At 37.7% G+C, this 21919-nt stretch overlaps 1 protein-coding gene across 4 annotated transcripts in view; it reads right to left on the bottom strand.

Moving 5' to 3' along the window:
* Nucleotides 1-21919, bottom strand: part of LOC115224126 (coiled-coil domain-containing protein 73-like) — a 182801-nt gene that overhangs the window by 121795 nt on the left and 39087 nt on the right. For all 4 annotated transcript variants that reach the window (XM_036512722.1, XM_029794930.2, XM_036512723.1 and 1 more), the window contains exon 3: nt 9385-9456. In XM_036512722.1, the coding sequence (XP_036368615.1) occupies nt 9385-9456 (72 nt within the window). The remainder of the gene's footprint in view (nt 1-9384; nt 9457-21919) is intronic.

Here is a 21919-nt window from a genome sequence, read left to right on the forward strand (position 1 = left end):
TGGAAAGGAGTCCTTGGAAGACACGGCATTGGTGGCTGTAATGACAACGGGCACCTCCTGCTTGAGTTCTGCACAGAGCACCAACTTGGATGCATCCCCGGTCCAAACATTGGCATCTACTTGACTATGTGCTTGTGTGCCAGCGGGACCTGAAAGACATTCTACACACAAGAGTGATGCCCAGTTCGATGAAAATGACAAGGAGATCCAGGAATTACTAGCAAGGAAGAGAGCAGCTCATCAGGCCCACCTTACACAACCAGCCTGTCCTGTAAAGAAAATTACCTTTTGACGCGCATGCAGCACCCTACAGTGAAAACTCAGAGAAATGCAGAACGAGTGGTGGGACCACCTGGCGTGGAGAACCCAGCTGTGCGCTGACCTCAGAGACTATAGAGGCTTCTATGAGGCTCTGAAAGCAGTGTGTAGCCCCACCAACCTGGTCCAGAGTCCCCTGCGCAGTTCAGATGGACAGGACCTCCTCACCAATAACACCTCCATCCTCGCTTGCTGGTCCGAGCACTTCCAAAGCCTCTGCAGTGCAAACCGTACCGTACAGGATGCTGCCATCCTTCGCATTCCTCAACTTCCACTCAAAGAGGAGCTCAACGAACCACCCACCCTCGAAGAAACGATTGAAGCCATAGGACAACTCAAGAGTCACAAAGCAGCAGGGGTTGACAGCATCCTACCAGAAATCTGGAAGAATGGAGGTCTGATGCTCCATGACAAGCTCTATGATTTTCTTGTCTGCTGCTGGGAGCAGAGCAAGCTGCCACAGGATCTTCGCAACGCCGTCATCATAACCCTGGATGAAAAGTCTGACTGCTCCAACTACCGGGGAATCACCCTATTTTCCATCACCAGCAAAGTACTTGCCAGGATCCTGCTCAATAGGCTAGTACCAACCATCGCTGAAGAAAATCTCCCCGAGAGCCAGTGTGGCTTCAGAGCCAACAGAGGCACAACGGATATGGTGTTAGTCCTCCGCCAACTCCAGGAGAAGTACCAAGAACAAAACAGGGGACTCTATGCTACTTTTGCCGACCTCACAAAAGCATTTGACACAGTGAGCAGGACAGGACTTGGCTGTTCCACCAAGTTTCTACAGATGGTGATCCAGTTGCATGAGAATTAGCATGGTCAGATCAGACTCAATGCTGACCTGTCGGAGCCCTTCCCCATCTCCAACGGCATGAATCAGGGTTGTATCTTGGCACCGACTCTTTTCAGCATGATGATCAAGCATGCAACTGAAGATATGGAGGATGAGGATGGGGTGTATGTTAGGTATCGTTTGGATGGCAGTCTCTTCAATCTACGGTGCCTCCAAGCCCACACCAAGACCCAGAAGAGGATGATCCGAGACCTTCTCTTTGCAGACGATGCTGTCCTTGTCGCCCACACAGGGTGAGCTCTGCAGCGCATCACGTCCTGCTTTGCAGACGCCTCGTGGCTCTTTGACCTGGAGGTCAGCCTCAAGAAGACGGAGGTACTTCACCAACCTACACCCCAAGAGGAATACCGCCCACCCCACATCACTATCTGCAGTACCGAAATGAAATCAACTCAGCAGTTTACATACTTGGGCTACATCATCTCATTCAATGCAAGGATCGACAAAGAAATTGAAAATAGACTCTCTAAGGCAAATAGGTCCTTTGGTAGATTGTACAAACGTGTTTGGCACAATAATAACCTGAAGAACAAAACAAAGATCAGTGTCTACAGGGCCATGGTTCTCACCACTCTTCTCTATGGCTCAGAGACCTGGATCACTTACCGCAGTCATATCCATCTCTTTGAGTGCTTCCACCAGTGATGTCACTGCACCATCCTCAACATCCACTAGAGTGACTTTGTCACAAACATTGAAGTCTTGGGGCGGGCCGAGATTCCCAGCATTGAAGCCATGCTACTGAAGTACCATCTCCGATGGGCAGGGCATGTCTCCAGAATGGAGAACCATCGCCTTCCTAAGATTGCCCTGTTTGGCAAACTCTCCACCAGCCACTGAGTGAGAGGACCTCCAAGGAAGTGCTACAAAGACTGCCTCAAGAAGTCGCTAACAGCATGTCATATTAACCACCAATGCTGGTTAGATCTGGCTGCGGACCGTGATGTCTGGCACCACACGATCTTCAACACAGTCAGCACGTTTGAGGAACAAAGAAGAGATGCACTTAAAGAAAGAGACGCAGGAGGAAGGCGTGAGCCACCTCTTACCCCACACTGGATGTTACCTTCGTCTGTGGACACTGCTCACGGACCTGCCTTTCCCATATCGGACTTGTCAGTCATGAGCGTGCATGCATGCGACGTGGACAGCCTTCCTGATCTTCGTTCATGAAGCCGAGCCATGATGATGATGACTTTATTGAAAAGCAGCAGAAATATCACAAAAACTGTGACTCAGAATTTCACGTTCCTGTTTGTCAGACAATTAACGACAATATGAGGCTTCAAAAAGGCAGTTGCTCCTGCAAACCAAAATAAAATTTGGGATTCGCAGAGGGTGAAAGTTGGTAACAAAAACAGGACAGCGAAGACATGCAAAAAACCAAATAGAAACAAACATGGATGATGAACAGGAACGTGAAACTCTGAGCAACAGATTTTGTGATATTTCTGCTGCTTTTCAATGAAGCATATTACTCTACCTCTACTATTTGAGTACTATTTTTTCCACCTTGTTTCGCATTTAAGTGCTTACTCCGGTGTATATGTAAATACATGCATACATACATATATATATATATATATTATAATTAGATTGTATATATATTTTTCAAATTACTTAGTTTTGCTTTTTTATTTTAATTTACCTCCTGTAAATTTAAGTTGCCTGTATTCTTTGCTGCAATATTTTAAGTAAAAAGTTTCTTATTCTTTACTTGAAATAATAGTTTGTCCTATACTTTTATAGGTGTAATAACTTGTCCTGTACTTTTCCATGTTTATAACCTTAAGAATATTACTTTTCATGCTCGCATTTTTCCATGTAATATATATTTATATGCACATACATATATCCACACATATATATATATACACACACACACACACACACACACACACACACACATATATATATATATATACACATACATATGTATATACATATATATACACATACATATACATAAACTTACAAATACATATGTATATACATATATATACATATATACACATACATATGTATATACATATATATGCATACATACACATACATATACATATATATATATATATATAATATATATATATATATATATGTTCCTCCATTTTCTTATTTGTATTATGATTTTGAGGTAAAATATTTTACCTTCGCCCATCTAATACAATAAATGAATTAATTGCATTGCAATTATAAGCATTTATGTATTTGCCTTTTGGGTACTTCACTAGCAGTATATTGGATAACTGATATCCCATAGAGGGTTACACTCATAACCCCTATTTCACTTTGTACTTATATATACATATATATATATATATATATATATATTATATATATATATATATTATATATATATATATATATATATATATAACATATATATATATATATATATATATATATATATATATATATAACATATATATATATATATATATATATATATATATATATAATATATATATATATATATATATATATAACATATATATATAACATATATATATATATATATATATATTATATATATATATATATACATATATATATATATATATATATATATATATATATATATATATATAATATATATATATACACACACATACATATATATACATGCATACATACATATTAAAAGAAATAAGTTACTCAGAAATCTGGATGAGTTATATTTACAGATTTTTATTAATATGTCACATGTTTTATAAATGATATATTAGCGCTTGCATCCACTCTAGTGGATTCATCAGATTGAATTTTTTCAGGACTTTTGTCTCTTTTTATAGTATTATTGTGTAGGGTTGGAGAGAGATATAGGATAGTAAAAGTGGGTGAGGAATGGGGAGAAAGTGAGAGAGAGAGAGAGAATGTGTGTATGTGTGTGTGTGTGTGTGTGTGCCTTTGTATCTGAAACTTCTATATAGCTGGTCAGTTCTTTCAATAGAAAGTGATTCTTGGCCTTTAGAAATGACAAAACCAGGTGGCTACTCTAAGGGGGGGAAGTAAATGTTATTTTTCAAAAAATTGTCTGGATTACTTTTTATCATTGTCTGGTGAGAGAGAGTGTGTATGTGTGTGTGGGTGTGTGGGTGTGTGTGTGCATGTATGTGTGGGTTCCTGTGGAGGTTGTTTCGTATCCATCTGCAAGATGGATATGAAACAACCTCCACTATCAAAACAATACAAACACACAATATGAACCATTCAACTACCCACAAGGAAACCTGAACCCCAGGAATGGAGATTGACCCAACAATCACAGAAGATGGGAAGAAAACAACTACCACAGACAAAACAACCATATAGACCACTCCTACCTCTACAAGAAAACCTAAGACCTGAAAATGGAATTTGGAAGCGCAACAACACAACCCCTTTTTTAGGGAAAGGATATTTCAACAATACTCCAGACCAAACACACCAAAAATTCCAAACGAACACACAAAACACAGACCCCAAAATAATAAAACTATCTAAAAGAGAACTTAGCAAAAATGAAATGAACCTACTACTAAAAGGCCTCAAATTTACACCCACATACACTCCAAATCTCATAGAACTAAAAACTGATATAGACAACTTTAGCCACCACCTCCGCCTTATGGAATTCTTTGAAAATAAGGAAACAGAAGATAACTCAATCATAAGAAAAAAAATCCCATTTCACCCGCTACAAGGGAAGTGACAAACACCTAGATGCATGCATAGAGACAATCTCCAAATTCCCTCTGAACACATATAAATGCAAAGAGAACCTCCACAGAGGAGAAAAACAAGCCTTACAAAAACTAAAAAATGACAAGTCGATCATTATAAAAGAAGCCAACAAAGGTGGGGCAATAGTAATTATGGATACAGATTATTACAAAAAAAAAGATACTGGAGATGCTTAACAATCAGACATACTATAAAGAGGAATCAACACCACCGGAGAAAGCAACATTAAAAAAAATTGGAACATTAGTCAATGAATACCAAGACTCCTTTACAGACAAGGAGAAAGACTATTTATGCAACTCAAGAACCAAAAAAAGCAACTTTTATGGATTACCTAAAGTTCATAAAAGCTCTGAAATACAGAGAGCCATAAAGGAACAGAGGAACCATTATATAAGAATACAAATGCCCGCAGACCTCACAATGAGACCAATAGTGGCAGGGCCCAAGGTGCCAACACAACAACTAAGCCACTTCATAGATGTACTCCTCAAACCTTTATGTCCACTGATACCAAGCTACGTAAGGGATGACATAGACTTCCTCATACACACATTCCAAATACGGTTCCGGAAAACACCATACTTGCAAGCTTCAATGTCACAAACACGAACATACCACACACCCTGGGTCTGGAAGCGATAAAACAATGGGTAGAAAAATACAGGGAACTCATAGATAAATGTTTCAAAACAGACTTTGTCACCAAAGCCACCCAATTAATACTTGAAAAAAACACATTCTCATTTAACAAGACATACCAACAGATAAAGGGCATGGCTATGGGTACGAAATTTGCACCTTCATATGCCAACCTCGTGATGGGTTTCCTTGAGAACAAACTATGCGGTGAAATAGGGAAAGTCTTCGAACACGACTTCAGAGAAGACATCAAGAAAAAGTGGAAACGCTACCTCAATGACTGTTCATCTTTTGGAACAGATCAGAAGATCTATGAATATTCCACAACTGCACCCATCTATCAACTTCCCGATAGATACCAACCACAATGAACTTCACTTCCTAGACATCAACATCAAGATACACAACTCCATCGTCACAACAGACATCAACTACAAAAGAAATGACGCACACCAATATCTAAATTTCTACTCCTGCTACCCATCTCACATAAAAAGAAACATTCCATATAGTATGGCAAGATGCATACGCAGCATAGTAATCGACTCACAAACACGCCAAATAAGACTAAATGAACTTAAAAACTTCCTACTAGAACAAAAATACCCACTCAAATTAATAAAAAATGGAATCTCAAGAGCAATGAAACTGGACATCATACAACTCAGAACTCCAAAAACGAAAAACAAAGCAAACACACACAACCCTGGAGTTACCAACATTTTTCAAATCATACATTCAAACTTACCAATAGTCCTACAAAGCCCCAAAATGGGAAACATATTAAACAAATATTGCATAAAAAACAGTGAAAGCCAAGACAAAAACCTGAAGAAACAACTAACAAGAGCGAAATTCTCATCAGAGATTAAAACCGAATTCTTTGTAAAAGAATGTGGAGATGGTAGATGTGGGATCTGCAGTAACCCCATCTACAAATATATAGAGGAAAACAAACAAATAAAATTTAAGAGTGGTCACACATTCAAAGTAAATGCAGACATGAATTGCAAGATGCTGAATGTAATATACTGCATAACCTGCCACACATGCAAGGAGAAATATAGGTGAAACTGGAAATCCTTTATGCCAACAAGCCAGAATTCACTGACAACATGTCTGACAGGAGGAACTGTGAAAGATCCCACTGAGTAAACACTTAGATATGAGTGAAGAAGGAAAATTTAAGATCTTTCCCTTCTATAAATGCCCAAGGAATGACACCTTCTTCAGGAAAAATATGGAAAAATACTTCATAACAAACTTCTCCCCTAAACTGAATTGCTGAAAATATTTCTGTGATGATTTGTACTGGATGAAGGACCAATTTTGTAAATTAAATTATATTAAACACACACACACACACACAGTGGAAGCATTCCATCGGTTACGACGATGAGGGTTCCAGTTGATCCGAATCAATGGAACAGCCTGCTCGTGAAATTAACTTGTAAGTGGCTGAGCACTCTACAGACACGTGTACCCTTAAGGTAGTTCTCGGGGATATTCAGCGTGACACAGAGAGTGACAAGGCCGGCCCTTTGAAATACAGGTACAACAGAAACAGGAAGTAAGAGTGAGAGAAAGTTGTGCTAAAAGAGTACAGCAGGGATCACCACCATCCCTGCCGGAGCCTCGTGAAGCTTTAGGTGTTTTCGCTCAATAAACACCCACAACGCCCGGTCTGGGAATCGAAACCGCGATCCTATGACCGCGAGTTCACTGCCCTAACCACTGGGCCATTGCGCCTCCTAAACACACACAGTACTATACATATGTATATATACATAAATAAAAACAATCTTACATCCAGATTCTCCAACCCATACAAGCATGGGAATCAAACATTGGATTGAAAGAACTGAACAGTAGTATAATGTCAACACAATTTTTTCTTCTGCCTTCTTTCTTTCCGTCTCTTTTCCATTAACACTCTTTTCAGATACACAGGCACCCACACACACATTCACACTCTCACTCACCAGACAATGATAAAAGAAATCTAGACGAATTTTTTTGAAAAACTAGAGCCCCCTTGGAGTAGCCACCTGATTTTACCACTTTTAAAGGACAAGAATCAGTTTCTATTGAAAGAGCTGACCAGCTGCAAAGATGTAAACACATTTTTTTCTTTCTTCTTTCTTTTCTTCTTTTTTCCATTGATACTCCTTTCAGAAACACAGGCACCCATACACACGTGCACACATACACTCACACACACACACGCTCTCTCTCAGACAATGATAAAAAGAAATCCAGACAATTTTATCTCCCTTGGAGTAGCCACCTGGTTTTGCCATTTCTAAAGGCCAAGAATCACTTTCTATTGAAAGAACTGACCAGCTATATAGAAGTAAACAAAATTTTTTCTTCTTTCTCTCTTCCTTCTTCCTTTCCTTCTCTTTTCTGTTGACACTTCTTTCAGATACAAAGGCACACACACACACACACTATCTCTCTCACTTTCTTCCCATTCCTCACCCACTTTTACTATCCTATATCTCTCCACCCCTACACACTCAATAATACTATAAAAAGAGACAAAAATCCTGAAAAAATTCAATCTGATGGATCCACAAGAGTGGATGCAAGCGCAAATATATCATTTATAAAAACATGTGACATATTAATAAAAATCTGTAAATATAAACCATCCAGATTTCTGAGTACCTTATTTATTTTAATATATAATACCTGTACATAATCTCCAAACATTCTAATATATTTATTTGGACATACATACATATACACACATATATATACATACATACCCACACATACATATATATATATATACATACATGCATACACTTACATACATATACAGGTTTACTATTAATACTGACACAGATGTACAGAGATATGTGTTTCTTGTGTTAGTTTAATTTCAAAGTTAATGTGTAATCTTGCCTACGTTTAGATTGAATACTCTTGTTCATAGGGTAAATGTGTTTGAAAGTTGTGGGTTTCTCTTTCTTTTCTTTCTTTCTTTTTTTAGTATGTTTGTTCCTAAACAACACTTCTTTTAGTGCCGTTGACACTGCCGGATTGAATGGCACTCCTTAGGTATCAAAACCATATTGATATCCATGGGGCAGCTGATGATGGAGGTATGTTGGATTGTTGAAGTTTCAGAAAAAATTATATTATTTACATATAAGAAGGATGACCTGTAAGTGGACATCCATTATGGTAGAAGAAGATCCACTATGGTCTTACCATTCCTTTGTTAGTGGTAAGACCATAGTGGATCTTCTTCTAGCAAAATGGATGTCCACTAACAGTTCATCCCTCTTATATAATAGTTTCACTTTAATAGTTTCAGTATTAAAGTGAAAGCATCTGACATTACAATAGAGAGATGTTTTTGTTTCACTTTTTACACGTAATACTGAAATAGTGGAGAAGATATGATATTGCTGTGGGCTCGCCCTAGGCAAGAAGTTAAAAAGGTTTTTGCCCATGACACTACATGGACCCTAAGTAAAGCATGTGTAAAATTTGAATGAAATTGGTTGTGTAGTTCTCAAGTTTTGGGGATTCACACGGACAGGCAGACAGACAGACAGACAGACAGACAGACAGACAGACAGACAGACAGACAGACAGACAGACAGACAGACAGACAGACAGACAGACAGACAGACAGACAGACAGACAGACAGACAGACAGACATTCTCAGTTTTATATATATAGATTTCAAATGATTCAAAATCAAATATCAAGGTTGAAAACAAATTAGTTAAAAAATAACAAACATACAAAATAAGCAAATTGGTAACATTAAATTAGGTAACTGCAAGTTGACAAAATATTTTCTATATAAGGAAAACAAACATACATAATTCTTACTGAGCTCTAAATTGGTTTTCCTCAAATCTTGCATTCTTTCTTCATACTCATTGTCATTTTTCTAAAAGAGAAAGAAAATTTTTGTAATTAATTAAATAGATGAAAGAAATGCATAAACATAAGAAGATTAAATACACAAATGGGAAGCTTTTGATGAAAGTGAGTTGAAATAGCTACACAGGTCTAAGTGTATACATTAAAAAGTTTTAGAAAAACATAAACATCATCATACCATTTGTCTTCAATTAAAAATTTTGATCCTCATACTTGCTCAAATAATTAAAATATGTTAATCCTTCACTGTGTAATTATTTCTTATACTAATTCAGTTTCTTATGGGGATAGCACCTCTGAATAATTTGCAAGATAGAATATAATATTTCAACTATTCCAAAGAGGAAAACTAATTACTTATCAAATCATGCTATCAGTGAAGAAAAGAGAAACACAGCTACCATATAATAACTTCAATGAACCAAATACTGGAAAACACAAAGCAACAAAGTTGAGATATTCAAAATAGCAATATTGTAATTGGATTTCCATCATCTTCATTCTTTTCCAGTGTCGATTTACATTTTGAATGAGAAAGAACAAATAAAGCCAATGTAAATGGATAAAAAAAGAACCTATAAGAAAATTTAAACAAGAATTTTATACAGCAAACAAACAGAGAAATATGATGGGTCATGTAAAATATCTTTGCAAGAACTTATCCTAATCTACTTTGAAGTGACAAAAGATGCAGCTATTGCATTAACAGTCATTTCCCCCAACTGAAATCAGAGTAGTAAAACTATTTTCTCCTCTGAAATTTATCAAATTGGATCTAAGAACCTTGATGAAAGATCTTGTTGAAGCAATATTATTTTTCAAGGCAACTTAATTTTTTTAGCCTTCCACTTCCATTGTGTTATATATTAGGTCGTTTAGATGTTTGTTGTGGAAAGTTTCTGACCACCACCCCAAGTGACTAAGGTGGACTGACTCATTGTTACAAAATAAAGAACTGTGAGCAACTGGCAGTTCAGATTGGGTAAGCAGTTTACTGTGAGACATTTGATTGAGAGTGCTGAGACTCGTGTAATAGTAATCATATTGCATTGTGTAAATATTGGGTTGTCCAGAAAGTTTGTGCTGATTTTTAAAGGAAAGAAAAAGGTCAATAAATACTTGCCATTACATTTTTAATCAACCAAATATGAACCATTTTGTTGCACAATGCGTCTTCATCTTTCTTTTAACTTGAAAATACCCTCTTCCCAGAATTGAGGTGGTTTCATGGCAAAGAATTCATCAAGGTGTCTTTTTACGTCATCCAAGGAATTGAAATTTTTACCATTAAGACTATTCTGCAGAGACCTGAATAAGTGGAAATCCGAAGGAGCAATATCTGGTGAATATGGAGGGTGTGGTAACACATCCCAGCCAAGCTGCAGCAATTTTTGTCTGGTTTCCAAAGAAATGTGCGGTCCTGCATTATCAAGTTGGTAAACAACACCCTTCCTGTATGCCAATTCTGGACGTTTCTCTTGAATTGCTGCTTTTAACTTGTCCAGTTGTGTGCAGTATTTCTCAGAATTAATTGTCTGGTTACTTGGGAGAAGTTCATAGTACAGAATTCCTTTCCAATCCCACCAGACACAAAGCAAGACTTTTTTAGCGTGAAGACCCGCTTTTGGGGTGGCTATGTCGCTTCCTCCAGGATTGCTTACTCCAGGATCACTTTCTCTGAACATTTCGGTAGATAATCCATTTCTCATTACCTGTCACAATTTGCTTTAAAAAAGGCATGTTTTCATTCTGTTTATAAAGCGAATCACAAATGGAAATGCGATCCAAAAAGTTCTTCTCATTCAACTCATGTGGTACCCAAACATCATAGCAATTTGTGTACCCAAGCTTTACCAGGTGCTCATGAATGACGGATTTTGATAGGTTGAGGCTTTCTGCCAATTCTTGGGTTGTGCAATGTGGGTTATTCTCAATTAAAGATACGAAGAAATCTTCAAAACAAAATGTAAAAGTTGGTTCAACAGAAAAAAGTACAACTATTTTTAAGAAAGTTATCCCCTACTGAACATGAAAAATACAATAATTATATTCTGCCAAAGAAGGCAGGTGAGATTTGTTTTGATGAAACAAATTTTTATCAAAAATTTCCAGTGAGAGAAGCTCCCTGTTAAATACTTACTAGCAATGTTTAGATTTGGTCAAAAAAAGATGATGAAGGGTGATTAACAGAGAGTATGAGAAATTCAATTTGAATGAGTTGATCCTAGACATGTTCAAGTCTTTAATTTTTGTTCAAGGTCTTACTGCAAGCAAAGATGCAGATATACGTTCCTGGATTTTAACAAAATTAGAACAGGACCAAAATGTAACTCTACAGACAGTTGCAGCAGAATGTCAGAGGATTATAAATCTATGACATGATACAGATAAAATTGAAGAGAAAGATTGCTCTCATATTCATGCACGTCAACCAATATCAGATAAGAAAAAATGTCATGACCAAGTCAATGTTATGGGTGCAGTGGTCTAAATTTTAAAAGTATCTGTCCATTTAAAAATATAAAATGCCTTAAGTGTGTCATAAAAAATCACACTGTAAAACAAAACCTAAAAAACAGTTCAATAGACAAAATCACATAAACAGCTTATTGGTGACAAAAAATACAAATATCCCTCAAAGGAAATTTGTGTACATATAAATTAATAACATAAATGTAAAGTTACAATTCGACATGGGCAGCGATATCTCAATAATTAACACAGATATATAGAAAAAAATCAGGGACCTAGATTTTAAAAAAACTTTGAAATTATGCGTAGTGTTTTAGGAAAGAAATTATATTTTAAGGTCTAATTGTTAAGTGAAAAAACCATAAAAGCCAAAGTTTTCATGTTGAATAATACAACAAATTTATTCAGATCTGACTGGATGGAATTATTTAACTTATGGGACCTCCCCATAAATCTTTTCTGTAAAAATGTGAATGGTTTTTCCGCCAGTACAAATAAGTCATCAAACAAATTGAAAAATATTTTTTAGTATTTTTCTGATAAATTAGGCCTGTGTACCAAAATGAAGGTGAAGTTTCAAATAAAAGAAAATGCCATACCAACATTTAAACAAAAACAAACTGTACTGTTCACAGCATTAGAACAGAATAACTTAGAGAGACGAGAAAACATTGAATTATCTAAAAAGAGGAATATAGTCAATGAGCATCACCAGTTGTGTGCATTAAGAAAATGAATAATAAAATCAGAGCGCAATCGGATTTTCCTGCTGGTTTAAACAAATGTATCAAAACTGCCACTATCCGCTACCTACTCCGGAGGATATTTTTGCGAAATTAAACGGTGGCAAGATATTTTCTAAATTGGATCTCTATGGCACATACCTACAAATTAGAGTAGACAATGAATGCTCTCAATACTTAACAACAATTAACACACATATAGGACTGTATAAAAACAACAGGTTACCATTTGGCTTAAAAGTTGCATCAGTGATTTTTCAACAGATTATGGATGCAATGTTAGCAGACTGTGTGTTCGCAATTCCATATCTGGATGACATACTCATTAAAAGCAAATCCAAGCACCAAAACACAGTGCACATAAAGAATGTATTCAAAAAAATTAGGGATTTACTTTGAATGAAGAAAAGTATTAAATTTTCTTACCAAAAATAAGATATTTGGGTCATATCATTGACAGAAATGGATGTCAACCAGATCTGCCAAGGGCAAACGCAATTAATAATGTCCCCCTCTAACAAATATTGTGACCTTACAAGCTTTTTGGGGACTGGCAAATTATTACAAAAATTATATTCCAAATATGCATTCGGTGAGGGTTCCACTGAATAATCTACTAAAAAAAGATGTGAAGTGGAATTGTTCAGAAAATTGTCAAAAATGTGTGACAAAATTTGAAAAAATAGTAGCATCTGATTTGTCATTAGTACACTTTGATCTTGCAGCAAAAACTATTGTAGCTTCAGATGCCTCTGAGTATGGTATAGCAGTAATGCTACATAAATAGAAAGACGGTAACCTGAAGGTGATAGTTCATGCCTCACGTTCTCTGATATCAGCAGAGAAAAACTACAGCCAAATTGGAAAAGAGGCTCTAATGGTTATTTTTGCCATAAAAAAGTCACAGATTTTTACATGACAGAAGCTTTCAACTACAGACTGATCATTGTCCATTACTATCGATATATAGGCTGAAGAATAGGTTGCGAAGCTGGGGTACAATATTATTAAACTATGATTTTAAGATGAAATATATACCATCCAAAAAATTAGGCCACACTGATTGTTTATCAAGACTGATTTCAAAAAATGCTGAACCATTTGAAGATACTGTAATTGCTGATTTGCAAGCAGAAAATGAAATTGAAAATGTTTAGTGTAACGTTATATGTGAGCTGCCAGTTACTTTACAAGACATGAAATTAAAATTAGAAAACGATAAATTAATTTAAAGAATGAAAGAAATACTGAAAGCTACATGAGATAAAAATATGTGCAACACAAATGCAAACCATTTCTCAATGTGGGACAATGTGTTGATGTATGCACAAAGAGGTGTAGTGCCAGTCACACTACAAAAGCAATTGTTAAAGGAATTTCACATTGGTCACCAGGGATTTTGAGAATGAAATCATTAATGAGAACTTATGTAAATCTAACAATGGACTGTGACATTGATGAATCAGTGAAAGCATGCAGAGGATGTGCCCTAGCTGTAAAAACACTTACCACTAAATGGCAACTGTGACCAAAAACAGATATTCCATGGGCCAGACTGAATGTTAATTATGCAGGTCCACTTGAGGGTGCATATTACTTTGTTGTAATGGACAGTTTTTCAAAGTGGCTAGAAGTACACAAATGTTAAAAGCCAACATCTGCAGTTACAGTAAGCTTTTTACATGAATTGTTCACCATATATGGCATTTCTCATACCACTGTGTCTGATAATGGAACTCAATTTACATCAGATGAGTTGAGACAACTTTGTAAAATGTTCATCATTGAACATGTGACCACTCCACTGTATCATCCTAGGTCAAATGGAAAAGCAGAGCATTTTGTTGACACTTCCAAGAGGGTTTTGAAAAAGGCGAACAATGAAGTAACGGAAGGTCTTGCACTTCAACAATTTTTAAGAGTGTACCGAGTTACACCTAATCTGAATACCCTGTCTGGAATGTCATCTGCAGAATTGATGTTTGCCAGAAAGATCAGACGCATCTTTGATAAGCTAATACTGACTGAAAATAGAAAAAAGACAAACAACAAAAATACTTCAAAATTATTCAAATTAGGTGACAAGGTTTTTTTTAAACCAATAGATATGGTAAAGAAATCGGGGGGGGGGGGCAATGTAATTATTAAACAAGTTGGAATAATGTTATTCCTGGTAAAAGGATAAACTGTCAAACAAAAAACATATCAACCAACTTTAAAAAAGATTCACAGTAAAAAGTCATGAGAAATGAATGCCCATGGAAGTATCGTATGACATGTTAATTTGAAACTACATGTTCTAACACCAGAAAATGGAAAAGAATGGAAACACTGGAATTGGACCTAAGCATAAAAGATATTATGTGAATGTGTGTGTATGAATATCATTTCAATATATTTGGAAAGTGATCAGCTGTGAGTTGATGGATGTGTATGCTGTGAAAAATGTCTTGTTGAAAAAAGAATTAGGATTTTTCTTTGGGTTAGAGTATTCTTTAGAGTGTCTCCTCCTGTGTGTATGTTTGTGATCACCAGCTGCGTGTATGTTTGGGTATGTTTGTGTATGTGTGAGAGTGATTTTTTGCAATGTTTTCTTTTGTGTGTATGTGTCTTTGCATGTGTTTTTGTGATGTTTTTTGTATGTACGAGAATGTATGTGTATGTGTGTTTGCGATGTTTTCTTTTTTGTGTATGTGCATTTGTTTGTGTGTGTGTGTGTGTGTGTGCTGGCATATATAAATATTGGAAAAAAAGATTAGGAAATGATGGGAAGTATTTTTTTAAATGAGCTGTATTTCGTAGTATTACATTTCCTTAAAAATATAGTATTACTGATCACAAATAATTTTGCCAATACCAAATTATGAATGTTAGCACGATTAACTTGTTTATAAGCTGGCACCGAGAGCCTTTATATGTACTTTATTACTTAAGCCAGGGCCTAGAGCTGCAAACGCCTATTTTTTAAAAATCTGTTGTATAGTAGTGCTGATCATATGTTAAAATTAGTTAACCACCTTATGGCAGCCAGTCTAAGTAAAGACACTCTTAAAAATGAGCTATTTATAGACTCTTTTGAAATTATCTCATTTTGAGGCCAGTTTTATATTAAATGGAAAGATAAAGCAGTAGTGAGAAGGGTTTTCAAAGACAAACATGAAAAGTTAAAAATTATACTACTTTCTTTGATTTCAATTTCTTCTTTGTGAGCCAAGTTGTCTAATTTTTTTAAGCGTATTTCTATTTTTTTCTGTTTATTCTTACCATTTATTTTTAACTAATTATTTTTATTATTACAAAAATTTAATCCTTAAATTTATTTAATTTTTTGTTGTTGCATTTTTATTTATTTTATTCTAATTATTTTCATTTAGTTATTTTTATTTTTATTTGTAGAATCTGGTTTTTAACTGGTTTTTATACACCTGTTAATATTAATTATCAATATATAGTGCCCTAAGATGAATAACAAAAGACAAAAACTTGATGTTCGTTCATTTCAATATTTCTGGAGAACTGAGTATGGATTTGTACAACAAAATGATTGTTCTGCGTGTGCATTATGCTGTAAATCTGTCACCAGACTACATTTAAAAACTGTGATGAGAAAAGTGAAACCATAAAAAGAGCTATTTCTAGTTAAAAAAAAGTACTTCTGTTTTTGTTCAAATGCTTGGAACCAAAGATAAAGCCAATGAATGTAGTTACACAATTGCTCAATGTAAAGCTGAGAAACATAAACCTTTTAGATGGAGAATTTAGCAAAAAAGCTTTCCTGAGAAGTGCTAAAATTTTGTCCAGTGATTTACCAAATGGTGAAACAATACTGTCTCAAATTCAAGAAATACTAGCTTCTGCAAGATCAATTGAGAGACTATAACTGATATAGCTGAAAACATAATAATAAAACAAAAAGTTGGATTACAAAAAGCTGCTGCATTCAGTGTCACTATTGATGAAAATACTGATGTAAATGACATGGCACACCTAGCAATTGTTGCAAGATACAGTGACAATCATCATATTTATGAAGAATTATGTTTGATTCCTCTTACCAATACAACTACAGGACAGGACATTCTGATTGCATTTGTAAATTATATCGAAAATCAAGCCATTAATATAAATAAACGTGGTGGTGGAACAATATTGTAGACAGGGCTATTAGAGAAAAGAGACAGGCTTGGAAGGTCTGGAAAAATGGGGGTAGCAGGGAATTGTATCAGACTGCCAAAAGAGAAGCTAGGAGACAGGTTTATTTAGCCAGAGGGGAAGCAGATAAGAAAAAATTTGCCAATGTTCTGCGCCGTGAGGACCAAAGACTGGAGGTGTTTCGTGTTGCAAGACAGTGTGTGAGAGAGAATCGTGATGTGGTAGGAGAGAAGTGTGTTCGCATGGAAGATGGTTCACTTGCGCTAAATGAGGATGCAAAGAGAGAGGTTTGGAGATGCCACTATGAAAGGTTGCTGAATGAAGAAAATGAATGGGATAAAGAGAGTCTGCCGAATGTTGACCCAACAGAGAGACCAGCTATCCGAGTTGATAGTTCTGTGGTAGCTAAGGCAATTAGAAGCATGAAGACAGGGAAAGCCCCAGGCCCATCAGGAATCACTGCAGAGATGCTCAAAATGTCTGGTAGTGTCGGCTATAGCCTAGTCACCCATATAGTTAATCAGGTGATACACAAAGGGGTCATACCCAATGACTGGTGTAGCAGTATAATAGTCAACTGCTACAAAGGTAAAGGTGATGCCCTAGATACAAATAACTACAGAGGTATCAAGCTGTTGGACCAGGTGATGAAGGTTACGGAGAGGGTCATAGCCCAACTAATTAGAGAGAGAGTTAGTTTAGATGAGATGCAGTTTGGGTTTGTGCCAGGGAAAAGTACTACTGATGCTATATTCCTGGTAAGGCAGCTGCAGGAGAAATACCTAGCCAAAGATAAGCCCCTGTACCTGGCTTTTGTTGACATGGAGAAAGCCTTTGACAGGGTCCCCCGATCCCTTATCTGGTGGGCAATGAGAAAACTAGGGATAGATGAATGGTTAGTGAGAGCTGTGCGGGCCATGTATAGGGACGCCGCTAGTAGGGTGAGGGTTGGAAATGAGTACAGTGAAGAATTCCGGGTAGAGGTAGGGGTCCACCAAGGCTCAGTACTCAGCCCCCTCCTATTTATCTTAGTCCTCCAGGCAATAACGGAGGAATTCAAGACAGGATGCCCTTGGGAGCTCCTCTATGCTGATGACCTTGCTCTAATTGCTGAGTCGCTATCAGAACTGGAGGAGAAGTTTCAGGTGTGGAAACAAGGATTAGAATCGAAGGGCCTCAGAGTCAATCTAGCTAAAACCAAAGTCGTAATCAGTAGGAAGGTAGAAAAATCACAAACACCTTCAGGTAGATGGCCCTGCTCGATCTGTAGAAAAGGTGTAGGTAGAAACTCTATAAGATGCACCAAGTGTAAGCTATGGACACATAAGAGATGCAGCAATGTCAAAGGAAGGCTAACTAGGAAGATGGTTTTTGTATGTGGCAGATGCTCAGGAACAATAAACACTGAAAATGCTCTGAGACCAACTTCCGTCACTTTCCAGGGAGAAAAACTAGAAATAGTTGATAGTTTCCGTTACCTAGGTGACCAAGTCGGCAGCGGGGGCGGGTGTGCTGAAAGTGTAACTGCTAGAGTAAGAATAGCTTGGGCAAAGTTCAGAGAGCTCTTACCTCTGCTGGTGACAAAAGGCCTCTCACACAGAGTGAAAGGCAGACTGTATGATGCGTGTGTACGAACAGCCATGCTACATGGCAGTGAAACATGGGCCGTGACTGCTGAGGATATGCGTAAGCTCGCTAGAAATGAAGCCAGTATGCTCCGATGGATGTGTAATGCCGGTACTCACACTCGGCAGAGTGTAAGTACCTTGAGAGAAAAGCTGGACCTAAGAAGCATCAGTTGTGGTGTGCAAGAGAGACGTTTGCGCTGGTATGGTCATGTGGCGAGAATGGATGAAGATAGTTGTGTGAAAAAGTGCCACACCCTAGCGGTTGAGGGAACCTGTGGAAGAGGCAGACCCAGGAAAACCTGGGACGAGGTGGTGAAGCACGACCTTCGAACTTTAGGTCTCACTGAGGAAATGACTAGAGACCGAGACCTCTGGAAGTGTGCTGTGCGCGAGAAGACCCGGCAGGACAAGTAAGTCCACAACCCGTGGCCTTCTACATGGGATGGAGCCAGCCTACGTATGCATACCTTCCCTTCTTGGGACACAAAACTCTACTTGTGAAGACGTGTTGAGGCAAGTGAGGATCAGAATCGAAATCGATCAATGGAAATTGCGGATGTGCTACCAGTGCCGGTGGCATGTCGAAACTCTGCTTGTGAAGACCCATTGAGGCAAGTGAGGATCAGAATCGAAATCGATCAATGGAAATCGATCAATGGAAATTGCAGATGTGTTACCAGTGCCGGTGGCATGTAAGAGAACTTTCCGTTTCGCGACCGTTGCCAGCACCACCCTGTTTCGTGTCCGTTGCCAGCCTCGCCTGGCCCTCGTGCCGGTGGCACATAAAAAGCACCATCCGTTCGTGGCCGTTTGCCAGCTCTGTCTGGCACCAGTGCGGGTGGCACGTAAAAAGCACCCACTACACTCACGGAGTGGTTGGCGTTAGGAAGGGCATCCAGCTGTAGAAACACTGCCAGATTTGACTGGGCCTGATGAAGCCTTCTGGCTTCACAGACCCCAGTAGAACCGTCCAACCCATGCTAGCATGGAAAACGGACGCTAAATGATGATGATGATGATGATGATGTGCAATGGTCGGAAAGGAAAAAGGATTTGTTAAGCTTCTTGAAAATCATATTGGACACAATGTAATGAGTTTTAATTGACTATACATCAGGAAAATTTAGTTGTAAAATTTTGTCACAGAGCTTGAGTTCTGTTATAGAGACTGCTGCTAAAATAGTTAGCTTCATAGTTTCTCACTCTTCACTAACTCACAGACAATTTAAGTCCCTTCTGTAAGAATTGGACAACAGATCTCCCATTACACAGTAATGTCCGTTGGCTTAGTCAGGATAATGTTTAGAACGGATTTGTATCATGCTTAGAAGAAATCAAAATATTTCTTGAATAGAAACATTTCCCAGAATGGAACAATGAAGACTGGTTATTTAAATTGATGTTTCTAACTGACATAAGCAAACACTTGAATGATTTAAATTTGCATTTACAAGGGAGAGATCAAACAGTACTTGATCTTTTTGAAAACTGTAAAGGACTTTTGTTAAAATTAGATATGTTTTGGTGTGATATACTTAGCAACACTTACAAATACTTTCCAAATGTAAAAGCTTATTCAAATTGATCTAATGTTTAAAAATGAACTTCAAAAATATATTGCAATGTTGAAAGAAGATTTTTCCAAGTGAGATAAAGATTTCTAAACTTCCTCATCATCATCATCGTTTAACGTCCACTTAGCATGGGTTGGATAATTTGACTGAGGTCTGGCGAACAAGATGGCTGCACCAGATTCCAATCTGATCTGGCAGAGTTTCTGGGTGCCCTTCCTAAAGTCAACCACTCCAAGAGTATAGTGGGTGCTTTTACGTGCCACCGGCACGAAGGCCAGTCAGGCAGTACTGGCAACGGCCATGCTCAAACGATGCTTTTTATGTGCCACCTGCACAGGAGCCAGTCCAGCGGCACTAGCAATGACCTCGCTCGAATGTTTTTCACGTGCCACCAGCACAGATGCCAGTAAGACGACGCATGTAACGATCACGCCCAAATGGTGCTTTTTACGTGTCATTGGCACGGAGGCCAGCTGGTTGCTCGGGCAACAATCACGCTCATATGGTACTCTTAGCGCTCCACTAGCATGGATGCCAGTCATTGAATTTGATTTCGATTTCACTTGCCTCAACAGGTCTTCGCAAGCAGAGTTTAGTGTCCAAAGAAGGAAAGGTACGCATAAGTGGGCTGGTTACACCCCTGGCATAGGCCACAAGGTTATGGTCTCACTTCAGCTTGCCGAGTCTTCTCAAGCACAGCATATTTCCAAAGGTCTCGGTCACTAGTCATTTCCTCAGTGAGGCCAAATGTTTGAAGGTCATGCTTCACCACCTCATCTCAGGTTCCACAGGTTCCCTCAACCGCTAGGGTGTGGCACTTTTTCAGACAGCTATCCACAGCCATTCTTGCCACATGGTCATACCAGCGCAGTCATCTCTTTTGCACACCACATCTGTTGCTTCTTAGGTCCAACTTTTCTCTCAAGGTACTAACACTCTGTCGAGTATGCACACTGACATTACACATCCATCGGAGCATACTGGCTTCATTCCTTGTGAGCTTACGCAGTCACGGCCCATGTTTCACTGCCATGTAGCATAGCTGTTTGTACACATGCGTCATACAGTCTACCTTTTACTCTGAGCGAGAGGCCCTTTGTCACCAGCAGAGGTAAGAGCTCTGAACTTTACCCAGGCTATTCTTATTCTAGCAGCTACACTTTCAGCACACACTTCCCCACTACTGACTTAGTCACCTAGGTAATGGAAGCTGTCAACTGCTTGTAGTTTTTCTCCCTGGAATGTAGCAGAAGTTGTTCTCTGCACATTTTCAGTGTTTATTGCTCCTGAGCATCTGCCACATACAAAAACTATCTTCCCAGTTAGCCTTCCTTTAATATTGCTGCATCTCTTATGTGTCCACAGCTTACACTGGGTACATCTTATCCATAGCTTACACTGGGTACATGCTCCTGTATTTTCTTTTCTCATCAAACCCGACTGGATCAATTTGAAAACAAACCCATTTGATCCATCACTTTTTGAGTGGATTCACATCAATAGTTTTGAAATGGAAATGATCGAATTAACAACTTCAGAATTGTGGAAAACAAAATTTGTGGAATTACAAAAAACTCTTGAAAGAAGCTGCTTGGAGAAGTCTGTTGCCATCTTCAGTTTCTGGATGTCGTTGCCTGAAAGATTAAATTCTTTGAAGAAAATCTCATATGCATTTTCTCCCTCTCCACACCAAATTAATTTCTTAGTTTTTTTCAAATTTTTTATTCTTGATAATCCATGGAGAAAAAAGAGTACGAACTTTTAAGAATTTTACCCAACACTTTCAAAAAGCTACACACTCCCAATGTTTCACTTTTAGCTTTTTGGAAAGCAGTGAAGTTTCTTCAGAAATAATATCGTTTACCTGTTGTTTCTAGCTTGTCGGGTTTTCTGGTGGTTGT

Source organism: Octopus sinensis, linkage group LG24 (genome assembly GCF_006345805.1).
Source record: "Octopus sinensis linkage group LG24, ASM634580v1, whole genome shotgun sequence".
Classification (NCBI taxonomy): domain Eukaryota; kingdom Metazoa; phylum Mollusca; class Cephalopoda; order Octopoda; family Octopodidae; genus Octopus; species Octopus sinensis.